The sequence below is a fragment of the Peromyscus leucopus genome, chromosome 1, assembly GCF_004664715.2.
Source record: "Peromyscus leucopus breed LL Stock chromosome 1, UCI_PerLeu_2.1, whole genome shotgun sequence".
Taxonomy (NCBI): domain Eukaryota; kingdom Metazoa; phylum Chordata; class Mammalia; order Rodentia; family Cricetidae; genus Peromyscus; species Peromyscus leucopus.
The window spans coordinates 63,842,781-63,863,565 of record NC_051063.1 but is presented as its reverse complement, the minus strand read 5'-3'; the positions used below and the strand labels follow the sequence as shown (position 1 = coordinate 63,863,565).

Below are 20,785 nucleotides of genomic sequence, written 5' to 3'. Positions count from 1 at the left end.
GTTTCCAGGTGGTGGACCAGGAGTGCTTCAGCACCAGATCAGAAGTTAAATGTTTGTAGTCTGGTGCTGACATTGACCTGGAATGGGCAGTACATGTTGGTACTGCCTTGCAAAAGCCTTTCCCCAACAAACAAACACATGCAGACATGATCTGAATGCATGCTCACTATGTTGATCCATGTTGGAGGGGAGGACAGCCTCCCACCCCCAGGACTGGCCTATGGGTTGGTGAGGTGTTCCTGCCTGTACTTACCAGTGCTGTGGTAGGTGCCAGCAACTGGAGTATTGACAGAGTCTGGCCTCATTCCATGTCTGATGAGGCAACTTCTAAGAGGCAACAGCTACAAGGTTCAGCCTTTGAAATGATGGCCAAATGCAGCTAATAATAAACCAGTTCCTTAGGCCAAGGAAGAAGGGTATGTTATTGGCTGATGAGTCACCCTCCTTCTCAATGACACATTATAAAATCTTTGTTTTTCTTCAGAAAATTCCCACAAGTTTACAGTCGGAGCCCAAAAACACCATGGCTGCTCTTGGTATCACCATTGCCTTGCTGGTGTGGGTGGTCACCCTCCTGGTCATATCCATCTGGAAGCAGATCTACAGCAGTTGGAACCTACCCCCAGGACCCTTCCCATTTCCCATCTTGGGAAATGTTTTTCAGCTGGATTTGAAGGATATCCCCAAGTCCTTCACGAAGGTAAGAAAAATATTGCTACATCAAGAAAACAAGTTAGAGATTAGATATAATGCATATATAATAACCTCATTGTCGGTTACTAGCTGATGACAGATTACCATGAAATTTACATTGCATTTATTTTACAGTCCAGTCCAGCTTGGGCATGGAACACTCACAGTGAACAGTGCCATGCAGGCCCAGAAACCCTGTGCAATTGTAGTTATTAAGAGATACTGGTGTGGCTGGTATCATTATGTGCCAACTGTGATACAAAAACAGATCAGCCTGTGTCAAAAAAACAGTAAAAGGAGAAATGGAAATATTGAGTCATTTGTGATTCACCAGAATAACAGTATCTGCCTTTTCTAATTCGGTGAACATTGCATGGGCTAACCAGCACCAAAATGCTACCAGGCATGGAATTGATGCTTGGTGTCTGTGTTATAGGTTGTCTTTGCCCGAGGCAGGGTAGCTACAGGCTTCGGGAACGTTGACTCCAAGTTAGCTGGCAGTATCCTGGCATGTAGAGCCTTAACTTTGGAAACAAACAAGAGGGTGGTTAGTGTTGGCATTGATTAAACAGCCACAGAGAAGCAAACTGTGTCCAGATGGAAGGAAGGGCCCTGCAAATCCAGCAACTTTAAGTGGAGAGTGCCCTCATCAGACTGAACAAAAATGGCCTTTCCCCTGAGTCCCTCTAACTCTCTGTGAATAGCAGGAACAATAAGAGGAGATGAGTGCAGTCTTGAGCAGGCTGACTCCTGTCTACCTCCCTGCCCACTCTGTGTATTGGTCCCTGTAGCTGGCAAAGCGCTTCGGGCCAGTATTCACACTGCACCTGGGCTCAAGGCGCATCGTGGTCCTGCATGGCTACAAGGCTGTCAAGGAGGTGCTACTGAACCACAAGAATGAGTTCTCTGGCCGAGGAGACATTCCTGTGTTCCAGGAATATAAGAACAAGGGTGAGTTGGCTTCTTGGGCCTTTGGAGGGGGCAAACTAACAGGGAGAGTGATGTCCATACCATTTGCTCCCCCAAATATTAACAAACTATAGTGACAGTAATAATATGGAGACAGAAAGGCAAAGATTTGGGTGACGGCTTGTGTCTGCATGAAAGCAGCTTTGACTAAGTACTAAGCAGGCACTAGGAACCCCATGAGAGGACCTTCAGGCCCCCACCCTCACCATAGCACTGATCAACTCACAGAGAAAGGCAGAGGCTGTTTCCAAACCCAGGAAATCTCCCCCAGAGAATCCATCCATCTTCGGTGTCTTGTGTTTTTCTATGCTTCTTGGAACTCTTTGCACACATCCTCAACTGTCAACTGAGGTGTAGATGGTTCCACACACCCAAGTCCTTTCACTTATTATGAAGTACCTAAACCTGCCTGCGCTCTGTTTGAGAGCGAGCGAGAGCAAGAGCGAGAGCTGCGCTGCCCTGAATCTCGCTCACCTCTTCCCTCCTGCAGCAGGGAAGTCCAGAATGCAGGCTAACTAACTATTTTCATAGTTCCACCTTCTATTGAGTGTGGACACCTGGAACTAGGGGTGCTCCAGCTCACTGGTGTCAGCTGCTTGCCCACCCTCCACCTTGTCTGTACCTTCTTGCTCCCTCTTTGTTACCAGGTATCCCAAAACAGATGAGAGAGAGAAAAGTACCCCATGATTCTGCTTGAGTCAGCTCTGGCGATGAATTTCTACAAAGCTTTCTCCTTTTGTGTGAGATTGACATTGAAGCATGCTCAGATTTATGTCTTATCCTCAGTGTCTAACTTAGTTTCCCAGTCTTCCAAAACTATTTCACCTGGAGCAGTAGCATTTGATGTTCCCTAGTCAGTACTGGGAGTTTCTGTGCAAATGGAAGTAACTATCTCAGTCCTTGTCCTTAACAGAGAAGTTACTAAAGAGGTACCAAGCAAAGTGACAAGGACCTGCTGAGAAGAGCACAGCCCTTTATATGAGACTCTTACCTGTCCTCTTGCCCAGTTCAGGCAATGGACCAATGCAATTAGGGTCTGCAACTCCACAGGCTAGAGTCAAGAGACGAATGCCTCTGTCTGGGGACTCCAAAATCCTATTTTATGCATCCAACACAGACCAGAAGGGCATGTAAAATCAGTTGGGCCTTAGGTAAGGGATGACTTTGAGTCTCCAGTGTTCATTTATGTGAATATTTCTTACAATAATATTAAGATTAAGCACAGGTGTATGGCAATGTACCAAAATAACTGCATGCATCATTTGAGTAAATGTTGAGAAAACATGGTCCCATCTAGATAATCAACCTAGTGAAAGGCCCCCTTACTGAAGTGGTAGGCTGTCAACTCTGTCACTTTCTCAGCCATGAGGACACTCTTCTAAACTTCAGGATAAAACTAAAATCATAAGTCTAACCCACAGCTCTTAGCTCATATCATATATTTCCCTTTCCCCTCTCAGACTGGCCATCTCTTTGGGTTTTTGGTTTTGTTGTTGTTGTTGTTGTTGTTGTTGTTTCCTGAGACAGGGTTTCTCTGTTGTAGTTTTGGTGCCTGTCCTGGATCTCACTCTGTAGACCAGGCTGGTCTCGAACTCACAGAGATCCGCCTGGCTCTGCCTCCTGAGTGCTGGAATTAAAAGTGTGTGCCACCACCACCAAGCTGGCCACCTCTTGTTCTTTAGACCATAGTAAGCATATATCCCCGAGAATTTGTGCATGTTCTGCAGGGTGTTCCACTAGGCATATCACATGTGATCAGGCAGTTAATATGAGAGAGATTATGAAATTCAAGCAAGCACTGCACCCTATGTGGATAGAACTCATTAGTGTGTCCCAGAATACTCAGAGCCTAGAAGGTGTGTTAGCCATGTTAGACATCAAAACATTATTTGTGAAGAAATGGTGGTGGGGAGAGTGAGAAAAGAAGCGGGTAAAGAAAGAGGAAGGACTCCTGGAATGTAGAGAAGCCAGAAGGGCTTGCTAGACAAGAGCTGGATGGGACTGGGTGGGGCTGGCCCGGAATACTTAGAACTGGCTCCAAGGGGGTCCAAGAGCTCCAAGAGTCTATTAATAAGCCATCAGTCAGGATGACATAGATTCATGTTTGAGGGATGAAAAATGCTCACAGAATTAGCTGAGCTAGAGATGGAAGAAAAGAAAACATAGTTTCAGACTTATTGATTCCCAATGTCTTTCTGGGGTCATTGGATTGTGTTCTCAGAGGAGAAACAATACATTTTGTTTGAAGGGAAAGTACTTCATAACATTTCATTGAGAAGGGACAGTACTCAGTCTTTCTATCTTAATTTCTCCAAAATGGGAAGTCCTGTGACCTTTAGCTTTTAGGAAAGGATATTGCTCTGAAACCAGAAAGCTGTGAGTTGAAGTGCTTGTGATATGAAGGTTAAAATCCATGAGCTCAGTCAGAAATGCTGCTAAGAATTCTGTCAATATGCAGAAAAGAGGAGGATCCTCTTTTGGAGTGGCTGCCTACAATGTATTTAGCGTGGTAAAGGTTCAGAGCAAAGTGTGAAACCAAGGAGAATAAACTGGAGCTCAGAAGAGACAGCTAAGAAACACGGCCTTCCGTTCCCTTCTCTTGTGCCTCTCTGCACCTGCACTTCCTACCCAGGCCCCAAGACCATTTCCCCTTTCTCCCCTGTCTCCAAGAACTGAGGATTTAGAGTAACCCCTATTGGTCCCTTTTTCTTAGGGATTATTTTCAATAATGGACCCACTTGGAAGGACGTCCGGCGGTTTTCCCTAAGCATCCTCCGTGACTGGGGAATGGGGAAACAGGGTAACGAGGCCCGCATCCAAAGGGAGGCACACTTCCTGGTGGAAGAGCTCAAGAAGACCAAGGGTTTGTATCTCAGCAGTCAGAAGGGATCGTGGCTAGGCTCCCAAGGATGCTAAACAACCTGGGAGGCAGTTGGCAGCCAAAGGAGCCCTGGGGAAGGAAGAGGTGAAGTTGGTCCCCAGGTACTGCCTTCCTAACTTGAGTCCCAACTCTTCTTCACAGGAGATCGAGTGTGGCTGCCACGGGTGACTGTTGTACGCTAGATAGCATTAAAAAGTAAAGACACTTAGCGGCTCAGACATTCACTAGGTCCTCAGTGGGAACTCCCAGGAGCCTGAGTTGACTAGGGAAGGCCACGGTGAGGTGCTCACTCTCTACCTGTTTTCCAGGCCAGCCTTTCGACCCCACCTTTCTGATTGGCTGTGCACCCTGCAATGTCATTGCGGATATCCTCTTCCACAAACGCTTTGAGTACAATGACAAGAAGTGTCGGAGGCTCATGAGTTTGTTCAATGAAAACTTCTACCTGCTGAGTACTCCCTGGATCCAGGTGACAAAGCTCCTCCTCTTCCATAAACCTTCAGTTGCAATGTTTACAACAGAAGGAGAAGAAAAATTCAGGTTGTGTGGGAGACAGGCCTAGAAAAGCAAAGAACAGGAGCATGCAGGAGGGCGTTTGACTAGGGTGGCTCAGTATCCTCACTTCAGTACCTGTGCCTACTTGCATGTACACATCCCTACCCACACTAACCCCAAAAGGCAATTGGACTCAATATTCTAAATAGTATGATATTAAGATAAAATATTTAAATAGTATGATAAAGACAACTGTAAATTCATTGTTTGGAGGTTCCTGTCAGTTACATAGTTTTTTATTCTCCTTAGCTTTACAATAACTTTGCGGATTATCTACGATACCTACCCGGAAGCCATAGAAAAATAATGAAAAATGTGTCTGAAATAAGACAGTACGCCCTTGAAAAAGCCAAGGAACACCTTCAGTCACTGGACTCCAACTGCCCCCGGGATGTGACTGACTGTTTGCTTATAGAGATGGAGAAGGTACTGGACAAGATGGGCTTGCTGGGGGGGGGGCAGCTTGTGAACAAGATGGGCTTGCTGGGGGGGGGCAGCTTGTGAACAAGATGGGCTTGCTGGGGGCAGGGGCAGTGTGCATGCAGTTCTTACATTATGACCCACTCACTGGTGTTCAGACTGAGCATCATGGGTGAATTTTGATGTTCATGGTTTTTCATAAACATACTTGACTTCAGCATGACCCCCATGCTCTTCTCTGGTCACACTTGGAGGGCAGAGTCCCTCTGTTCAGCTCCCTCCAGGCCAAGATGAACTGCAACCCTTTGGACAATCTAGTCTTGTCTGAGAAAACTCGGGCATCCCTTTCAGTATTTATTATCCAGTTTTGCTTGGCTTTCAGAATCCTAGGCCTCCTCACTTTCATATTCCTGCAGCCTCTAGGACCACTTAGATTGCTACCCCTTACTTTCTTTTTACAGTGGCTTGAAAACATGTCAAATCCTACAGTGATTTCCTCTAGATAATTACCATTTGAGAATTCTTACCATTACTCAGCCTCTCCCTGGCCCCAGTCCAAAGGCTCAGCCTTGAGCCTGAAAAGAGGCTGAGACTAGCCTCTGCAGCTTAGACGGCCATTATCATTATTAAACAACTCTGGAGCTAATGAGCAAGACAAGACCCTGTGGACTGGGTAATAAAGTCTTTCCTGTGCTTGGCCTGTTTCCTGGAAGCCTCAGTTTCCCCATCATGAGGTAGAGAAGGCTGTTTCCTGGTACACAAGGAGAGTCTGACACAACCTGGTCCCTCCCTGCTGAAGAGCAATAGGTATCGCCTTCTTACACCTGAAGAGATGTATCTCACCAGGTCTCTATCTGTCTCCAACTTCACAGGAAAAACACAGCAAAGAACCCATGTACACAATGGAAAATATTTCTGTGACTTTGGCCGACCTGTTCTTCGCAGGGACAGAGACCACCAGCACAACCCTGAGATATGGGCTGCTGATTCTCATGAAATACCCAGAGATTGAAGGTACATTAATGAGAAGCCCAACTCCCATGTGGCACAGCTGAGCCTGTCGGGATCACCCTGTGCAAGTCAGGCTTCAACTGCTGTTCTGTGGCTGCTTACTGGCCTTCTCAGTGCTCCAGTATCACTGAATGAACTCCTTAAGGGTACAAGCCCTTATGTGCCAGGGCCTAGTATCCTAAAGACTGGCTATTCCCCCACACACTCCACTGGGATGCTTATGAACCAGAGATGAAATGGAGGGGAATGAGTCTGTGCTCTGCTCTGTAAACAACTTATTTGTGGTGGAGAAAATAATGTTCCAGTTTCCCCTGAGAAAGAAATTTTGGAGTTATAGGCTGAGACAGGGATAGGGGCCAGGCTGGAGTCATCCCAGAGCAATTTTACCCCAGGGGACTCTAAAGTGGAGATTGAGAGAGAAGCAATCAAGGCTGCCCCAAATCCACTTCGCTTCAAGGTGGGAGAAATTCTGTGCCTGAAGCAGGCATAGGGGCCTTAACCCAGATGTAGAGGGTCATACATGCATTTACCAGATAGAAGCAGTATGATGACCCCTACCAGTAAGTCAATGGGGATCACTTTTAGTAGAGGAATTGAGGGTGGTTACAACCTAAGGTACTCGAAGGCCTGAAACCCTGCCATTCTCTGAGCTAGGCCTAGATCTGAGCAGCTACTACACACAAGCAATGCTTTCCAAGAACATGGTTGTGTAGCTGTTGGTCCAGGGTCAAGATTTGAGCTCTGACTTCCCTGTCAGCAATGCCTTTGACTTTTCACATCACACAGAAAAATGTAAACTGGAGGAGATGAAAGTCCAGGGAGGGAAATATACAAATTACAATACCTAGAACTTTGACTACTGTACTAGGGAAGCATAAACTCAAAATGTTTCAAATTATTAATTTAATGAATTTCTAATATAGACAAAGAGAAAGTAAATATGACAGGCACCTATACATCTGTTACCAAACTGAACATCTCTTTCCATTTTGTTTTGTTTGCCTTGACTGTTTTTAAACATGAAACATTATATGACAAACCAGAGCCCGAGTAACTCACACCTCCCTGCCTCACTCCCCAGATATGGCGATATTTCAGGGCCACTGTGTGGCATCCCCATTTCACTTGGACATTTAATATTAACTAGATATCAACACATAACTCATTATTTTTATACATGCTTTAATATTATACCATACCATACACAACTTAATGCCTCTTGCTTTTTCACTCCACATATTTTTATTGTTTGATTTTGCGTCATAGGTGCCTCAGTAGAGAGAGAAGTTCACCAAGATGCTAAGGTTTCATTGTCCCAAGGAGCAGAGGGGCCCAGCTTTCTTGGAAAAGATTGACACCCAGATAGCTCACTCCAGTTACTTATTCAAACAATTACAAGCTTAATTGGGGCTGGGAAAGGTTCCAATTACCCAAGTTATCTTGCTTTTGTGGCCCAAGAGAGCAGACAACTCACACAAATCTTAGTCCCTTTTGATTATAGCAAGCCATAAAAGCAGTCCAGGAATGCCAGGAGTGTCTTGGGACCAAGGTCGGTACAGCTGCATGTTCTCATGTAGCACCAAGTGGAGATTCTCCAGAGAAACAGTTCTTCAAGGTTTAAACAGTCTCAAAACAATTTCTCAGTCTCTACTGATTAGCCCAAACACAGCAAAGGCTTTACATTTCTCTCAAAGCCAGACACAAAATATTTATTACACATTTCACTTAAAGACAGACATAAAGGCTTTACCTACATATCACTACATATTATAGAGTCCCATAATGGATTCCAAACACATAAAGACTAAGGAACTTGGCAAATACTGTTATTGCCTCTGTCATAATCACAGGGACTTTCAGATTTCAAGAACTATATTCTAGTCTGTCACCCTCTTCCTATTTCTAACAATAGTAAATCAGCCTAGGGTGATAATGCAAAGATTTCCCTTTAAGAGGAAATGTACAAGACCCTTTTGTTATTTCTACTCCTGATATGAAGAGAGTTGGAAAAACTATCACCAGCTATGACAATGGATGCCCGAACTCCCTGTCAACTGTGAATAATCTCACAGATCTTAGCTTTCACTGACATTTGTGAAGAAATGATTTAACATGCAAAGTTCCTGGAGATTATAAATTCAGTTTAAGGTGCTCCATAAGCATACAATGGATGGCTTGGCAGATGGATGAAAGGATAATTAGATAGCTGTGTCGATAGATGAAGGGATCGAGATAGTTGGATAGATGGATGAGTAGGTGAGTGAGAGTATAGAGGTGTGGATAAGTGAATATAAGTGGATGGAAAAATGGGTGTGTTACATGGGCAGATAGGTGAGCAGGTAGATGGAAGTAATTAGATAGGTAGATAGATAGATAGATAGATAGATAGATAGATAGATAGATAGATAGATAGATAGAAGGTAAACATCAATTCTGAAATTAACCCTTTAAATTGATCTCATTCATATGGTGGCAGAGAAACTTCATGAAGAAATTGACAGAGTTATTGGGCCAAGCCGTGTCCCTGCTGTCAAAGACAGACTGGAGATGCCCTACATGGATGCTGTGGTGCATGAGATTCAGCGATTCATCAATCTTGTCCCCTCCAACCTGCCCCATGAAGCAACCCAAGATACCATGTTCCGAGGATACGTAATCCCCAAGGTGAGGCATGAGCTGGAGAGCCCTCCATGGGCATGGTCCTGTTAGTTTATCAACTAGGTTCCCCGTCAGAATTGGAACTCAGGGCACTTTTACCAGCATATGTGGCTGGATGTGGGAATCAAGCCAGCATTCTTACCCTGTAGAACACTTCACCCACAGTCACCCCAATAACCCTGTGACCAAAGAGATGAAGGAAATCATGGAAAACATCTCCTCAACTGATCCATAGGACTTGTAGAACACTGAGATCTCAAGGCAGCAGCAACCCAGCCTGGGACCCACCTTACAAAAGATATAGGGCCTTCCTCTCCATTTAGACCTGACCCCTAGGTCTTTTCTATGTAGTCCTTAAATAAACAACACTGTAAATAAAAGTATGCTGTCCCACATAATATAAAATTCCAATAGCCCTCTTCACTAGGGTCTTCAAGACGAAAGACTATGTTTTGTTAACATGACTGATAGAAACTTCTATTTCTTCCAGGGTACAGTTGTGATTCCAACTCTAGACTCCCTTTTATATGACAGTCAAGAGTTTCCAGATCCAGAGAAGTTTAAACCTGAGCATTTTCTGAATGAAAATGGAAAGTTCAAGTACAGTGACTATTTCAAAGCATTTTCTGCAGGTAAGCAGAGTTCAGGGGTCACACCATCCCCGGAAAATTGTCTTCTCCAATCCTATGCCTACTTCCCATGTGCTCTTCCTCCATTCTAGGTGAGGACTGCCACCCCAATTCCATCATGCCCTTGTAACACATAACCCAAGTATGTTCTTCCCTGTTCAGAGAAGTCAGATGGCATATTTCACCAGAAGTCTTAGAAATGAGATGTTCTGGGTTATTTTATCACAGAGTGGACATTGTTTTCTAGTTAATTGTTAAGCTGTTAAGATGTTTCTACTAGAGCCAGGCGAATCTCTGTGAGTTCGAGGCCAGCCTAGGCTACCAAGTGAGTCCCAGGAAAGGCGCAAAGCTACCCAGAGAAACCCTGTCTCGGAAAAAAAAAAAAAAAAAAAAGATGTTTCTACTTTAACCAGATGCAGTAAAAAGCTCTCAAAACTATATTACCTAATTCTTCATAAAAACTTGATTTTTTAGCTACCTGGACTGTTCTTAGCAAGCATCTGGACTTTCCCAAATAGTCCCATCTCAGGGCCTCACCTAGGGTTTCAGTAAAGGAAGATCCCACAGCCAGTTTGATAACTAACCACCTATGTTTGTATAGGCTTCACCTGTCCCACCTTCCTGAAGTTATGGAAGGGAAGCTTTGGGTCCATTTCCTAAACCACTTCCTGCTTAGGCAGCAGAGTTCTGAATGAGTGGTGTCAGAAGCTGGTCCTTGAGTCAACATCACTGACACTCTTGTTCTCTGACATATGACCACTGGTGTTCAGGGACCAACAGGCAGGGACAGTGAATCCTTTCAGGTGGTTTGCCTGAAGCCTCCTCCCACACTCCCAAACCTCACTGTTACAAGTGTTAGCTCTGCAAGGAGCCCTCAGTACCTCATCAGCACTGTTTTGCTTCTAGGAAAACGTGTGTGTGTTGGAGAAGGCCTGGCCCGCATGGAATTGTTTCTGCTCTTGTCTGCGATTCTGCAGCATTTTAATCTGAAGTCTCTGGTTGACCCAAAGGAGATTGACCTCAAGCCTGTCGCAATTGGCTTTGGCAGTATCCCACCTGAATATAAACTTTGTGTCATTCCCCGCTCATGAGACCAGGAAACTGCCTGTCCCAAGTGGAAAGTCAACACAGATGCCCATTATTATCCCTTAATATGTGACTTTGTTTTTTTTTTAATTCCAAGCATATAGAGTTTCTATCATAAAATAGAACAGAAAATAAATAAAATTTTGATAAATTATGTATTAGTTGTGGTTTTAATGAGGAGAACTTATTCACTTGGCTATGTAAAAGTTCCCCAGTGGTTGAAAACCATTCCACAGCCAATAGTATAACATCTTGCAATCTGTCTCTCCCTGACTTCTCTTGAGGATTTGTCTGGACATGTGGGATGACCCTGGTTATCCACCCATCTCAAGACCCTGAATTAATCGATATATTCAAAGTTTTCTTACTGTACATATTCATAGGTTTTTGGGATTATAATGTAGATGCTTTAGGCTGATCCCACTTTCCAGCTCATCTACTTTGGGGCACTACTGGAATCCAAAGTTAACAGGCACAATAGTGGCCTCACTGAAGGTACTTGGATCATCATGACTCCACAATAGCAAGACTTCTTCTAGATAAAAAGGAAAGAAGACTGTAATTTTAAGATTTGCTTTGGGGCAGAGAGGTTTCAACTTAAAAGATTGCCATTAGGGAAATTCTGAAGTGACAGAGAAAAGATAGGATGTGTGTAGCTTTAAGGGCCATTAACTAACTGTAGCATCATGTGGCCACTGCCTGAGGTTGACACCTGGTCATCAGAGTCACTAACTATATTCACTTAGTGATGAAGCTTGGGATAGCTCAAGTCTGGTTGTCTTTTCAAGGGAGTGGCATTAACTTTGCAAGTACAGTTGCAAACCAAGCAAGGTGGCACATATCTTTAATCCCAGTACTCAGGAAGCAGGGGCCAGGCAGATTTCTATGAGTTTGAGGTCAGCCCAGTCTACATAGCAAATTCCAAACCAGCCAGGACTACACAGTGAGACTCTGTCTCCAAACAAACAAACAAACAAAACAGGAGTACAGTTCTTTGAGAGAATTAGTCTTACCTTAAGGAATTTACTATTGCTCTGCAGTATACATATTTCTTCCAGGTTTGGCAAGCCCATACCCATCTTGAAGATACAGTGACTATGGCAACCTATAGCAAACCTTGTCCCTGAATCACAGCAATGAAATAAGCTACACAACAGATAGCAAGGTCTATGAGAATAGAGCTGTTAGCATTCACTTCTGCATGGAAGGGAAAGATTGCAAGGCCCTCGGGAGACCCTTACACAATCCTCTTCTGGGATTCCATTTAATACTCCCTCATTCACAAATGTTACATTCTCTAAGAGGGAAAAAAACTGACTTGGGGCAGGACTTTTCATTAAGAGGTATAGCTGCCTCTGAACCATCCATGCTCTTGTAAATGACACCCCTAACTTATTTATTCACTAAGTTAGATTAGACAGAATCTTTCTTTGTTGTCTCCTTACCTATTTGGGGTGAATACACATCTCATTTGCATCTTACCAGGAAAACCACAAAACAAATGGCAACCAAACAAGGACCCAATAGAACCAAGGATGAATGGGGAGGGTCTGACCACTCCTGTCCTACCCAAACAAATGAGTATTTTTAATTTGGGATGTTCCTGCAACATGGTCTTGCTCATGAACAATACAGACTACATACAGATTCAAATTACATTTATTTTGCTTAAAGAATGAGGTGGATTCCAACATGAAGTAAGAGCTGGTGATTATCTTCCTTTTGTTTCTAAGTCAATGCTATCTTGGGCCTATATGAAGGAATTAAATTATGGATAGAATCAGATCCTGTGAGAAGGTCCATATCTGTATTCTTCTGCCCAGGATCAGAAGAGTGTGCCAGATACTCAAGGTGAGCATGTACTAAGGACATGCATTTTGGACCCTAAGCTCATTAAGAATCAAAATTGAGCCAAGATATCTCCAAGTTCAACCATTTGAGGGTCTTGGCCCCAACACCCATTCTTCCACTAAGCACATACTCAGATGAAGCAAACTATACAAAATAGCCCCTTTATTTCAACAGTTCCATATGATGAGTGTGGGGTTGGTATGTCCTCCAGGTCAAGGAGGGTATCAGGTCCTGCTTGTTGGGTGCTCTTAGTCCTTCTCCTCATGGACTTCTAGGGACTTTGGACTGGCCTGTGGGAGGTAAAGGTCCAGGAATTTTTCCCTGCTCACACCATCCCCCTTCCACCTTTCTGTGCCCATACTACCATGGATTTAAGCCTTTGTCTTAGCTGTGCCTCCTGCGCAGGAATGCCCTTTCCCACAGACTATACTCTGGGGAATGCCACTATTCTGCTTTCCCTTCTGCCCCAGGACTTACCATCCTCCATGAGCTGTCTCCTTCATCTTGCGTACTCTGACCCTGAGCAAGGATCTGTACCCCATGTTTTTCCAGTTCTTCTTTCAGCCTGTTAAGAGTGAACAGAGAGAAGGGATGCATGAAAAGACATATAGGCAGAACAGGGGAAACAGCTGTCATTCATCTTCCTGGGAGGAATGAGGACACAGGGGCTCCATGCCTACTTCTGCCGTTTCTGCTGCAGCTGTTGGCACCTCTCCTGCACCTGCTGGTGGTGCTGAGCTGCAGCATTTAGGAGCTCCTCAGCTTTCTTGTTCTCCTCCTTGAACAGCTGCCTGGAAGTGGGAAAGGATTCAGCACCGGATGTTTCCTCTTCCTGCCCCACCCTGCATCTTACATTGCTGCAGCTGCCTCATGGCTTCGGAGGAAGAGCTCCTCAGTGAGGTTGGAAGACCCCTCAGGCCCACATAGGGTACTGAGCCGATGTTTCACATCCTCCAGCTTTACCTCGATCAGTTTCTCTACAGAAAGAAAGAGTAGTGAGCAGGGGAGGGCAGGCTGGTGCAGCTGAGGGCACCCTTCTGCCCTGGGCTCACCTTCCTTCAGCAGCTGCTCCTTACTGCTGTCCAGAGCACATATCTCCTCCTCCAGATGTTCAGGCTTCTGAGGGGTGGCACAAAAAGAAAACCTGTCCAGATCTCCTGGCTTCCTCATGCTTCAGAGAAGCCTGTATAGACCTAGTCATTTCCTTCCTGAGTAAGTTTCACTTCCTAGTACCCTGCATCTCAATACCTGCCAGCCATGGGCATAACCCTGGTAGCACTGACCTTGCCATTCCCTCTCCTTGGACTTTTTAACCCTGGAAACAGGTCCAAGGAAAAGTATTTGAAACCCTAAAATCTGCAAACCTATGATCCTGAGCCACTCTCTAGAAAGTTAGATACTAGCGTTTCTTCCCCTCCTCTCCTCCGTGGCCTCCTCACTGACCTTCTCTTCTGGCATTCAGCCCATGTCCCTACTGGGTGTCTGGGAACTCCAAGGTGAATGTTATCTGTTCCCTGATATCTCTACTGGGTGTCTGAGAACTCCCAGGTGAATGTTATCTGTTCCCTGATATCTCTCCTTTGTCTGAGAACTCCCAGGGTGAATGTTACTTGTTCCCTGATGGTTCTCCTATGTCTGGGAACTCCCAGGTGAAAGGTATCTGTTCCCTGATATCTCTTCTGTGTCTGGGAACTCCCAGGGTGAATGTTAACTGTCTGTTCCCTGATGTCTCTCCCAAGTCTGGAAACTCCCAGGAGTGCATGTTAACTGTTCCCGGGATGTCTCTCCTGTGTCTGGGACAGTCTTATACACATTCATGGATAGTGTCAATGGATGACTCCATTGGTGTTATCATGGCACCCCCAGAACACTGAATGGACACAGCAACATGGACCCTGAAAGACCAACAGTGAGGACACCAAGCACCTCAAGAGTGGTGCTCACAGGGGCTGGATTTAGGGTGACAACAGGACCACCAAGGCTAGTACAGGAATAGCGTGATAGGTGGCATAGATTTGTATGACTCACATGAAATTCCGAGAGGTCCTTGTGCTGGCTCATCAAAGCCTCCAGCTGTTGTTCAAACTCCAACCTAGGAGCCAATCACAGAGCCATGAAGGCCATGAGCTACCACAGGGCTTGGCGGAAGCCTACATCTGTCTAGCACGCAGTGACTTTGTTATGTCCTCTATTCCACCAGGAATACACTCACCCCCTTGATCATCCAGGATTAAGCTTAGTCAGCTCCTCTGGACCATCCAGGGCATGACTGTACCTATCGCACATCTCCAGCCCAAGCCTCATGCCTTGCAGCTTACCTCAGTTTTCTTAGTTTGCCCTTCTCATTGTCGATCTGGGAGTTCAGGAAAGAAATTCTCTCTTTACATTCCTGTAACACGCTGTGCTTCCTGGGAAGAAACCAACAGTCAGCCATGTTCTTTGAATGAGTCTCCTGGAGAAAGGGTTGGGGCTTCTATTCTGTTCCTCTCTATGCAGGTCTGTGTCTAACACAGCAGGTGATGTGGGAGGTAGCAGAACACTTAGGGAGACCACTGTAGGCATGGTACCTTACCTTTGTGTCTCGCTTTCCTTCTCCTGACACTGCAGCCGAAACATCCTCAGGGACTCTGTAAGAATAACAACAGGGCCCTCTGAGTGCTTGTTAAGGTATCAAGTTTGCCAGATGGAACAAAACAGTCAAGTCCTTGGACACTTGACTGAACTGTAACATCTTCTGGGTCTGGTAAAAGCCACAGAAAGGACATAGGTCATGAGGTTTTAAGGTTCTAGCTACTAGAGGGTGGCCTAGATAGGGGAATATGGAATTACCTTGCTTTTTGTTCAAGATATCCTTCAGACGTACTTTCTCTTCATGTACTAGAAAACATGATAAAGGTTCAGGCATTAGGGACCAAACACAGAAATGTCAAGGGCAGTCATATGAGAGGTAAAGCATAGCTGTGACCCTAACCCAGATGTAGTTTCTCTGAGGTGAGTTCCCACCCCTATGGTGCCCATACTCCTGTAAACACAAGGGCCCTAATATTCACAAAAGATGTCTGTGAGGACCATGGGTGACATCCATTAGGACTGGGAAGAACTACATCGATCAAAAAGGGCTATGTGACCAGGTAAGACAAGATGACTGAGAAAGACCTCTTTCACAACAGCTGGTGCTGTGAGGCAAGAACTTATGTCATCTGTGCTAATACATGGAGCATCATCCCTGCAAATGACTCAGGGCAGAAGTGTCCTCAAAGGCATTTCTGGAACTCTCCTATTAGAAGATGGCAATACTAGAAGAATATGAGGTTGGAGAAAGAGAACAATCTTGACCCTGATGAGGATATCAAGTGCCTGTAATACTGCATTAGGAGAAATCTAGGATGTTCTGGGAACCTCCGGTGACTCTCCATTAACTTACGTGAGTCCAGGTCCTTCTGCAGGCTATCCCAGACAGTCTGGGCCTCTCCAAGCTCCTCACTGGCTTTCTTTTTTGCTTTACCAAAGAATAGGACAAACATTTGGTAAGTACAGCCTCAAGCACAAATGATGACATTTCATATTTGTCTCCAAGAAAATCTAGAGGGCCCAGATTTTACAAAACAGGAAGCAAGGTTTTCTAAATCCTGGCCCTTCTTGCTGAGCTCAGGTGGCAGCAGGACACTGTTCACAGGCAAATGACTATGGCAGTTACATACAGAAATGCCCTGCACTTAGGAGCTTGTGAAATAACTACAGATATTTAACAAGGAGGCCTTTATTTCCACTATTTACTGGGCCAATCCCGGACAAACATGCAGCTTGTCCTAGACCGTAGCCAGATCTAAGCTCACCTTGCTGCACCTCATTAATGCGGTTAATCAGGACCTCGATCCGGGGCTCTAGGCTTCCCACTGCAGGGCAAAAAGGAAGCTCGTTGTTGACAGTGTGTGGCTTCCTGGGGTTCTGCAGCTTTCTCTTCACATCAATATACTGAGCATCTCACATGCACAGGTGCTACATTATGGTCTCAAATGTGCAGTGTGAGGGACAAGGAACACACCAATAGAGATACTGAGTCAGGCTGTGGTAATTCTGTCAAGAGAAATGAAGTGCAGGAAAATGTCTAAAGGCAAAGGTCAACAAGTGCTTGTCAGATGTGAGAAAGTGTCTTGTAAGAAAGAAAGGCCCTGCCGGGCGGTGGTGGCGCACACCTTTAATCCCAGCACTTGGGAGGCAGAGCCAGGCGGATCTCTGTGAGTTCGAGGCCAGCCTGGGCTACCAAGTGAGCTCCAGGAAAGGCGCAAAGCTACGCAGAGAAACCCTGTCTCGAAAAACCAAAAAAAAAAAAAAAAAGAAAAGAAAGAAAGGCCCTCAAGCTCTCTGGGCAAAGTGGAGAGTGCCAAGTGCAAAGGCCTGTCCTGAGGAGGAAATGGGACTGAACACGGTAAACAAGTAAAAGACAGAAGGATGTGAGGGGGAAAGAGGAGTATGGGTAAAACCCCTGGATTAAACAGTGTTGTGGAGTCAAGAGAGACTTGGGACAAGGTTTTGGGGAAACATCTGCCTTCTATTCACTCACGCTTCTGTAATTTTGAATCATTGTGGCTCCATTTTTAGTTCAAAAATTAAAATTTAAGGGGCCAATGAGATGGTGCAGTGGGTAAAGGCACTTGCCACCTAGCCTGACAACCTGAGTTTGATCCCTGGAACCCACATGGTAGAAGAAGAGAACCGACTCCCTTTAGAGAGAACTGACTCTCTTAATTTGACACATTCTTTAACATGGTATGTGTGTGTGTGAGCATGAACCATTACACACACACACAGGCACACACTCACACACACTAAATGTTTCTTAAAATTAAAATTTAAGTTCAAAAGCATCTATATTTACTTTATGCATATGAGTGCTTTGCTTGCACATATGTATGTATGCACACCACATGTGTGCCTGGTACCTGCAGAGACCAGAAGAGGGAATCAGATCTCCTAGAACTGGACTTACTAATAATTGGGATACATATATGAGTTCTGGGAAACAAACCCAATCTTCTGCAAAACAGCTAGTGCGCTTAACTGTTGATCCATCTCTACACACACACACACACACACACACACACACACACACACACACACACAAATTTAAGTTCTAAAGAAAGTTCATGTGAATAAAATAATTTCTTATTTTGTGAATTGCGGTGCTTGGAGTTGCATCTATATCTGCTGACTTCAAACCTCAGGGTAAATCTCATAGGCAAAAGAGACACATGACCTTTCTGCAATTTTTTCACCATGTCCATTAAGTCTTCGATTTTCTGTGTGGACACATTCTGCCCTGTGGAGACAAAACCAAACATTCCAAACTCAGCAGTATAAATGGCCAGGAGACGGATCCAGTACCTAGGCTGATACTGAGATTAGCTGAGGACAGATCTCTAACCAAAACAGTGTTACTGATCCTTGTCCCAAAATGGATAGTACAAAAAAAGTGAACTGGGCCCCTCCGTGGTTAACCTTTTCCTTCTCAGTACAATAGCACCACACATATTTGCTTCACAAAACTCAAGATGAGGGCAGTACTATGTTTAGTTCACTTGTGCTGCTGATGTTGTCAAAGCTGGGTCAAGTTCACAAAGTCATGTATGAGACGGAGATACTAAGTGTGATGGCATATACCTGTAATCTTAAAACTTAGAGGAAATAGCAAAGAAAATCAACAGTTTGAATCCAGTATAGCCTTTATCACGCACAAAGTCAAGTCCACCTTGAGCTACATACAGATCATGTCTCTAAAAAAGCAAATAGCTAATGATGTGAATCAGTGGTAGAGTACTTGCTTTACATATTCAAGGCCCTGAGTTTAGTCACCACTGGGGGGGAAGAGGGTGTTTCTAAAAAAAACTGGAAAGTAGTTGAAAAATCACTGTAATGGGTTAGATAGCATTATCAATTACGAAGTTCTCGAAAGTCTTAAGCAAAAATACACTGACTATAAGCAAAAATGTATTATAGTAAGGGATCTAGTTAAAACATTCAAATAGCTTTTCTTTTTTTTATTTATTTATTTATTTTTTTTGGTTTTTTTGAGACAGGGTTTCTTTCTTTCTTTCGTTCTTTTAAGATTTACTTATTTATTATGTATACGGTGCTCTGCCTTCATGTATGACTGCAGGCCAGAAGAGGGCTCCAGATTTCATCATAAGATGGTTGTGAGCCACCATGTGGTTGCTGGGAATTGAACTCAGGACCTCTGGAAGAGCAGCCAGTGCTCTTAACCTCTGAGCCATCTCTCCAGCCCTCAAATAGCTTTTCTATATATAATTGATACTGATTATAAAGCTTCCACATAAAGTAACATTTTGTATTCATTTTTTTTGTTTGTTTTGTTTTTTCAAAACAGGGTTTCTCCATGTAACCACCTTGGGTGTCCTGGACTCGCTTTGTAGACCAGGCTGGCTTCAGACTCATAGATATCGGCCTGCCTCTGCCTCCTGAGTGCTAGGATTAAAGGCACGCACCACCACTGCCCAGCAATTTTTATAGCCAATATATGCACCTATTTTTAATTATCTGGTGAATTAAATGTAGGAAATCACTACTTGTGGCATTACCATCACAATAAAGGAATCAGACATTATGAGTCACCTAATTTAAAAACAATGCCACCTATTAAGAACGCTTGTAAAACTGATGCTAACACTTATTAACTAAAGCTCAAGTTCTAAGAAACAATTCAGGGCTAGATACCCACAGTAAATAGCACTTAAGGGTACATGTGGCACCATCCAGACTGGGAGACTACACAGAGAATTTTTTTTAACATCCAGGGAAAAGGAGGGAGAAAGGAAGACTCCTACGGAATAAGAGTCTTAAGAGACACATCAATTTAATCTAACAAAAAATGGTCTGTAAATAGATTTTGATCCAAATAAATGCATTGTAAAAAAAACAATAATAATAATAATAATAATAATAAAACAATTACCAGGTTTTTAAAATCAACTAGATACTTGCTGAGATAAAGGAATTGTTGGCGCTATTATATAGCTGTAGCAAAAGTGTTATTTTTCTGGGGTATTTGTCTCTAAATATATACATGGAGCATTTATGGATGACACTGCTGTCTGGGGTGCTCTGTCATGAAACAGAGAACTAGGTGATGGGGGGGATGGACGAACAAGTCATATCGTCAAAGCTGGAGGGTAGACTCACAGCTTACGTCACCCTTTCTCTGCTTCTGTATAAACTCTGAGTTCATCACAATAAAAACATTGTTTTACCACCCCGATACACAGGCACTACATCGTTTGTGCAGAAACGTGGTCACAACAGTAGTTCTGTTCAGCTGCGATCCGGGCACCCCCGACGGACGGCGTCAAGTTCTGGGCACTGAAGGGCGACCGCAGCTCGGGTAGAGGGACCCCTGACCTCAGGCCTGCGGCCACAGGGGCCCCGGTTCGAGCCCGCTCTGAAGGTGACAGGTGGCGTGGCCCCGCCACACACCCATCCTAGGCCTGGCAGCGCCGGGCGGCAGCGAGCTGGCTCGGGGGCGACCCATGCCTCGTCAGCGAGGAGCCCGGTCAGCGCGCCCACGCGCCCAGCTCTCCTCAGGCCTCGACCGGACGCCCTCTCACCCCACCAGCTCGCCAGGACAACCCAGGGACCCTTCGGCCACTACCTCCGGCCCCCAGAGGCTTGTGGAGCCGGACTGCTGACCCCTCAGGCTCGACACCCAACGGCTTCTGTCGGGCGGCCATGGGCGCGCCACTTCCTCAGCCGGGGCTCGAAGCTGTTAGACACTGCGCCTGCGTAATACGCTGCGCCGACAGCTGTGGTCCACCGAGCGGCCAGCTGCTGCGCATGCGCAGAAGTAAAGGTTTCTATGTCGGTGGTGGTGGTGGTGGGTGGTGGGTGGTGGGTGGTGGGTGGTGGGTGGTGGGTGATTGTTGGTTGGTTTGGGGGGGGATTTAGCCCCCACCAAATACTAATCCCGCTTGGAGTGAAGACTTCCAAGCCAGTGATTGGCCAGTTGCGGAGGCAAGTGCCT

The 20,785-nt window shown here is 45.0% G+C and overlaps 2 protein-coding genes across 4 annotated transcripts; one reads left to right on the top strand and one right to left on the bottom strand.

The window, feature by feature from the left end:
* Window positions 1-471: 471 nt before the first annotated feature.
* LOC114693387 (cytochrome P450 2E1) lies at window positions 472-11,056 on the top strand. 2 transcript variants are annotated; one of them, XM_028869752.2, is made up of 9 exons: window positions 472-700; window positions 1,485-1,644; window positions 4,376-4,525; window positions 4,852-5,012; window positions 5,348-5,524; window positions 6,391-6,532; window positions 9,006-9,193; window positions 9,678-9,819; window positions 10,723-11,056. In XM_028869752.2, exons 1-9 carry the CDS (start codon window positions 524-526, stop codon window positions 10,905-10,907), a joined length of 1,482 nt encoding a protein of 493 aa, XP_028725585.1. In that variant the 5' UTR covers window positions 472-523; the 3' UTR covers window positions 10,908-11,056. The 2 variants fall into 2 exon arrangements, with proteins under 2 accessions (XP_028725585.1, XP_037065291.1); XM_037209396.1 differs by lacking the exon at window positions 4,376-4,525.
* A 1,487-nt stretch (window positions 11,057-12,543) lies between these two features.
* Window positions 12,544-20,551, bottom strand: Syce1 (synaptonemal complex central element protein 1). 2 transcript variants are annotated; one of them, XM_037209406.1, is made up of 13 exons: window positions 20,417-20,551; window positions 18,011-18,073; window positions 16,590-16,649; window positions 16,178-16,252; window positions 15,583-15,630; window positions 15,326-15,380; window positions 15,072-15,161; window positions 14,782-14,845; window positions 13,806-13,869; window positions 13,607-13,730; window positions 13,434-13,544; window positions 13,231-13,318; window positions 12,544-13,043 (listed from the first exon to the last, which is right to left on the bottom strand). In XM_037209406.1, exons 1-13 carry the CDS (start codon window positions 20,493-20,495, stop codon window positions 13,002-13,004), a joined length of 963 nt encoding a protein of 320 aa, XP_037065301.1. In that variant the 5' UTR covers window positions 20,496-20,551; the 3' UTR covers window positions 12,544-13,001. The 2 variants fall into 2 exon arrangements, with proteins under 2 accessions (XP_037065301.1, XP_028725591.1); XM_028869758.2 differs by having other exon boundaries at window positions 13,806-13,872; window positions 20,417-20,550.
* Between the last annotated feature and the right edge of the window lie 234 nt (window positions 20,552-20,785).

What these genes read in the sequence shown, in the direction of transcription:
- LOC114693387 (XM_028869752.2), top strand. Translation starts at nt 524, where the DNA reads ATGGCTGCTCTTGGTATCACCATTGCCTTGCTGGTGTGGGTGGTCACC. An exon ending in AGAGCTCAAGAAGACCAAGG is followed by an intron (nt 4,526 to 4,851) that starts GTTTGTATCTCA and finishes CCTGTTTTCCAG; the next exon opens with GCCAGCCTTTCGACCCCACC. An exon ending in TTTCAAAGCATTTTCTGCAG is followed by an intron (nt 9,820 to 10,722) that starts GTAAGCAGAGTT and finishes TTTTGCTTCTAG; the next exon opens with GAAAACGTGTGTGTGTTGGA.
- Syce1 (XM_028869758.2), bottom strand. Translation starts at nt 20,495, where the DNA reads ATGGCCGCCCGACAGAAGCCGTTGGGTGTCGAGCCTGAGGGGTCAGCA. An exon ending in TATCTTGAACAAAAAGCAAG is followed by an intron (nt 15,381 to 15,582) that starts GTAATTCCATAT and finishes TTATTCTTACAG; the next exon opens with AGTCCCTGAGGATGTTTCGG. An exon ending in AAGGAAAGCGAGACACAAAG is followed by an intron (nt 15,162 to 15,325) that starts GTAAGGTACCAT and finishes GTTTCTTCCCAG; the next exon opens with GAAGCACAGCGTGTTACAGG.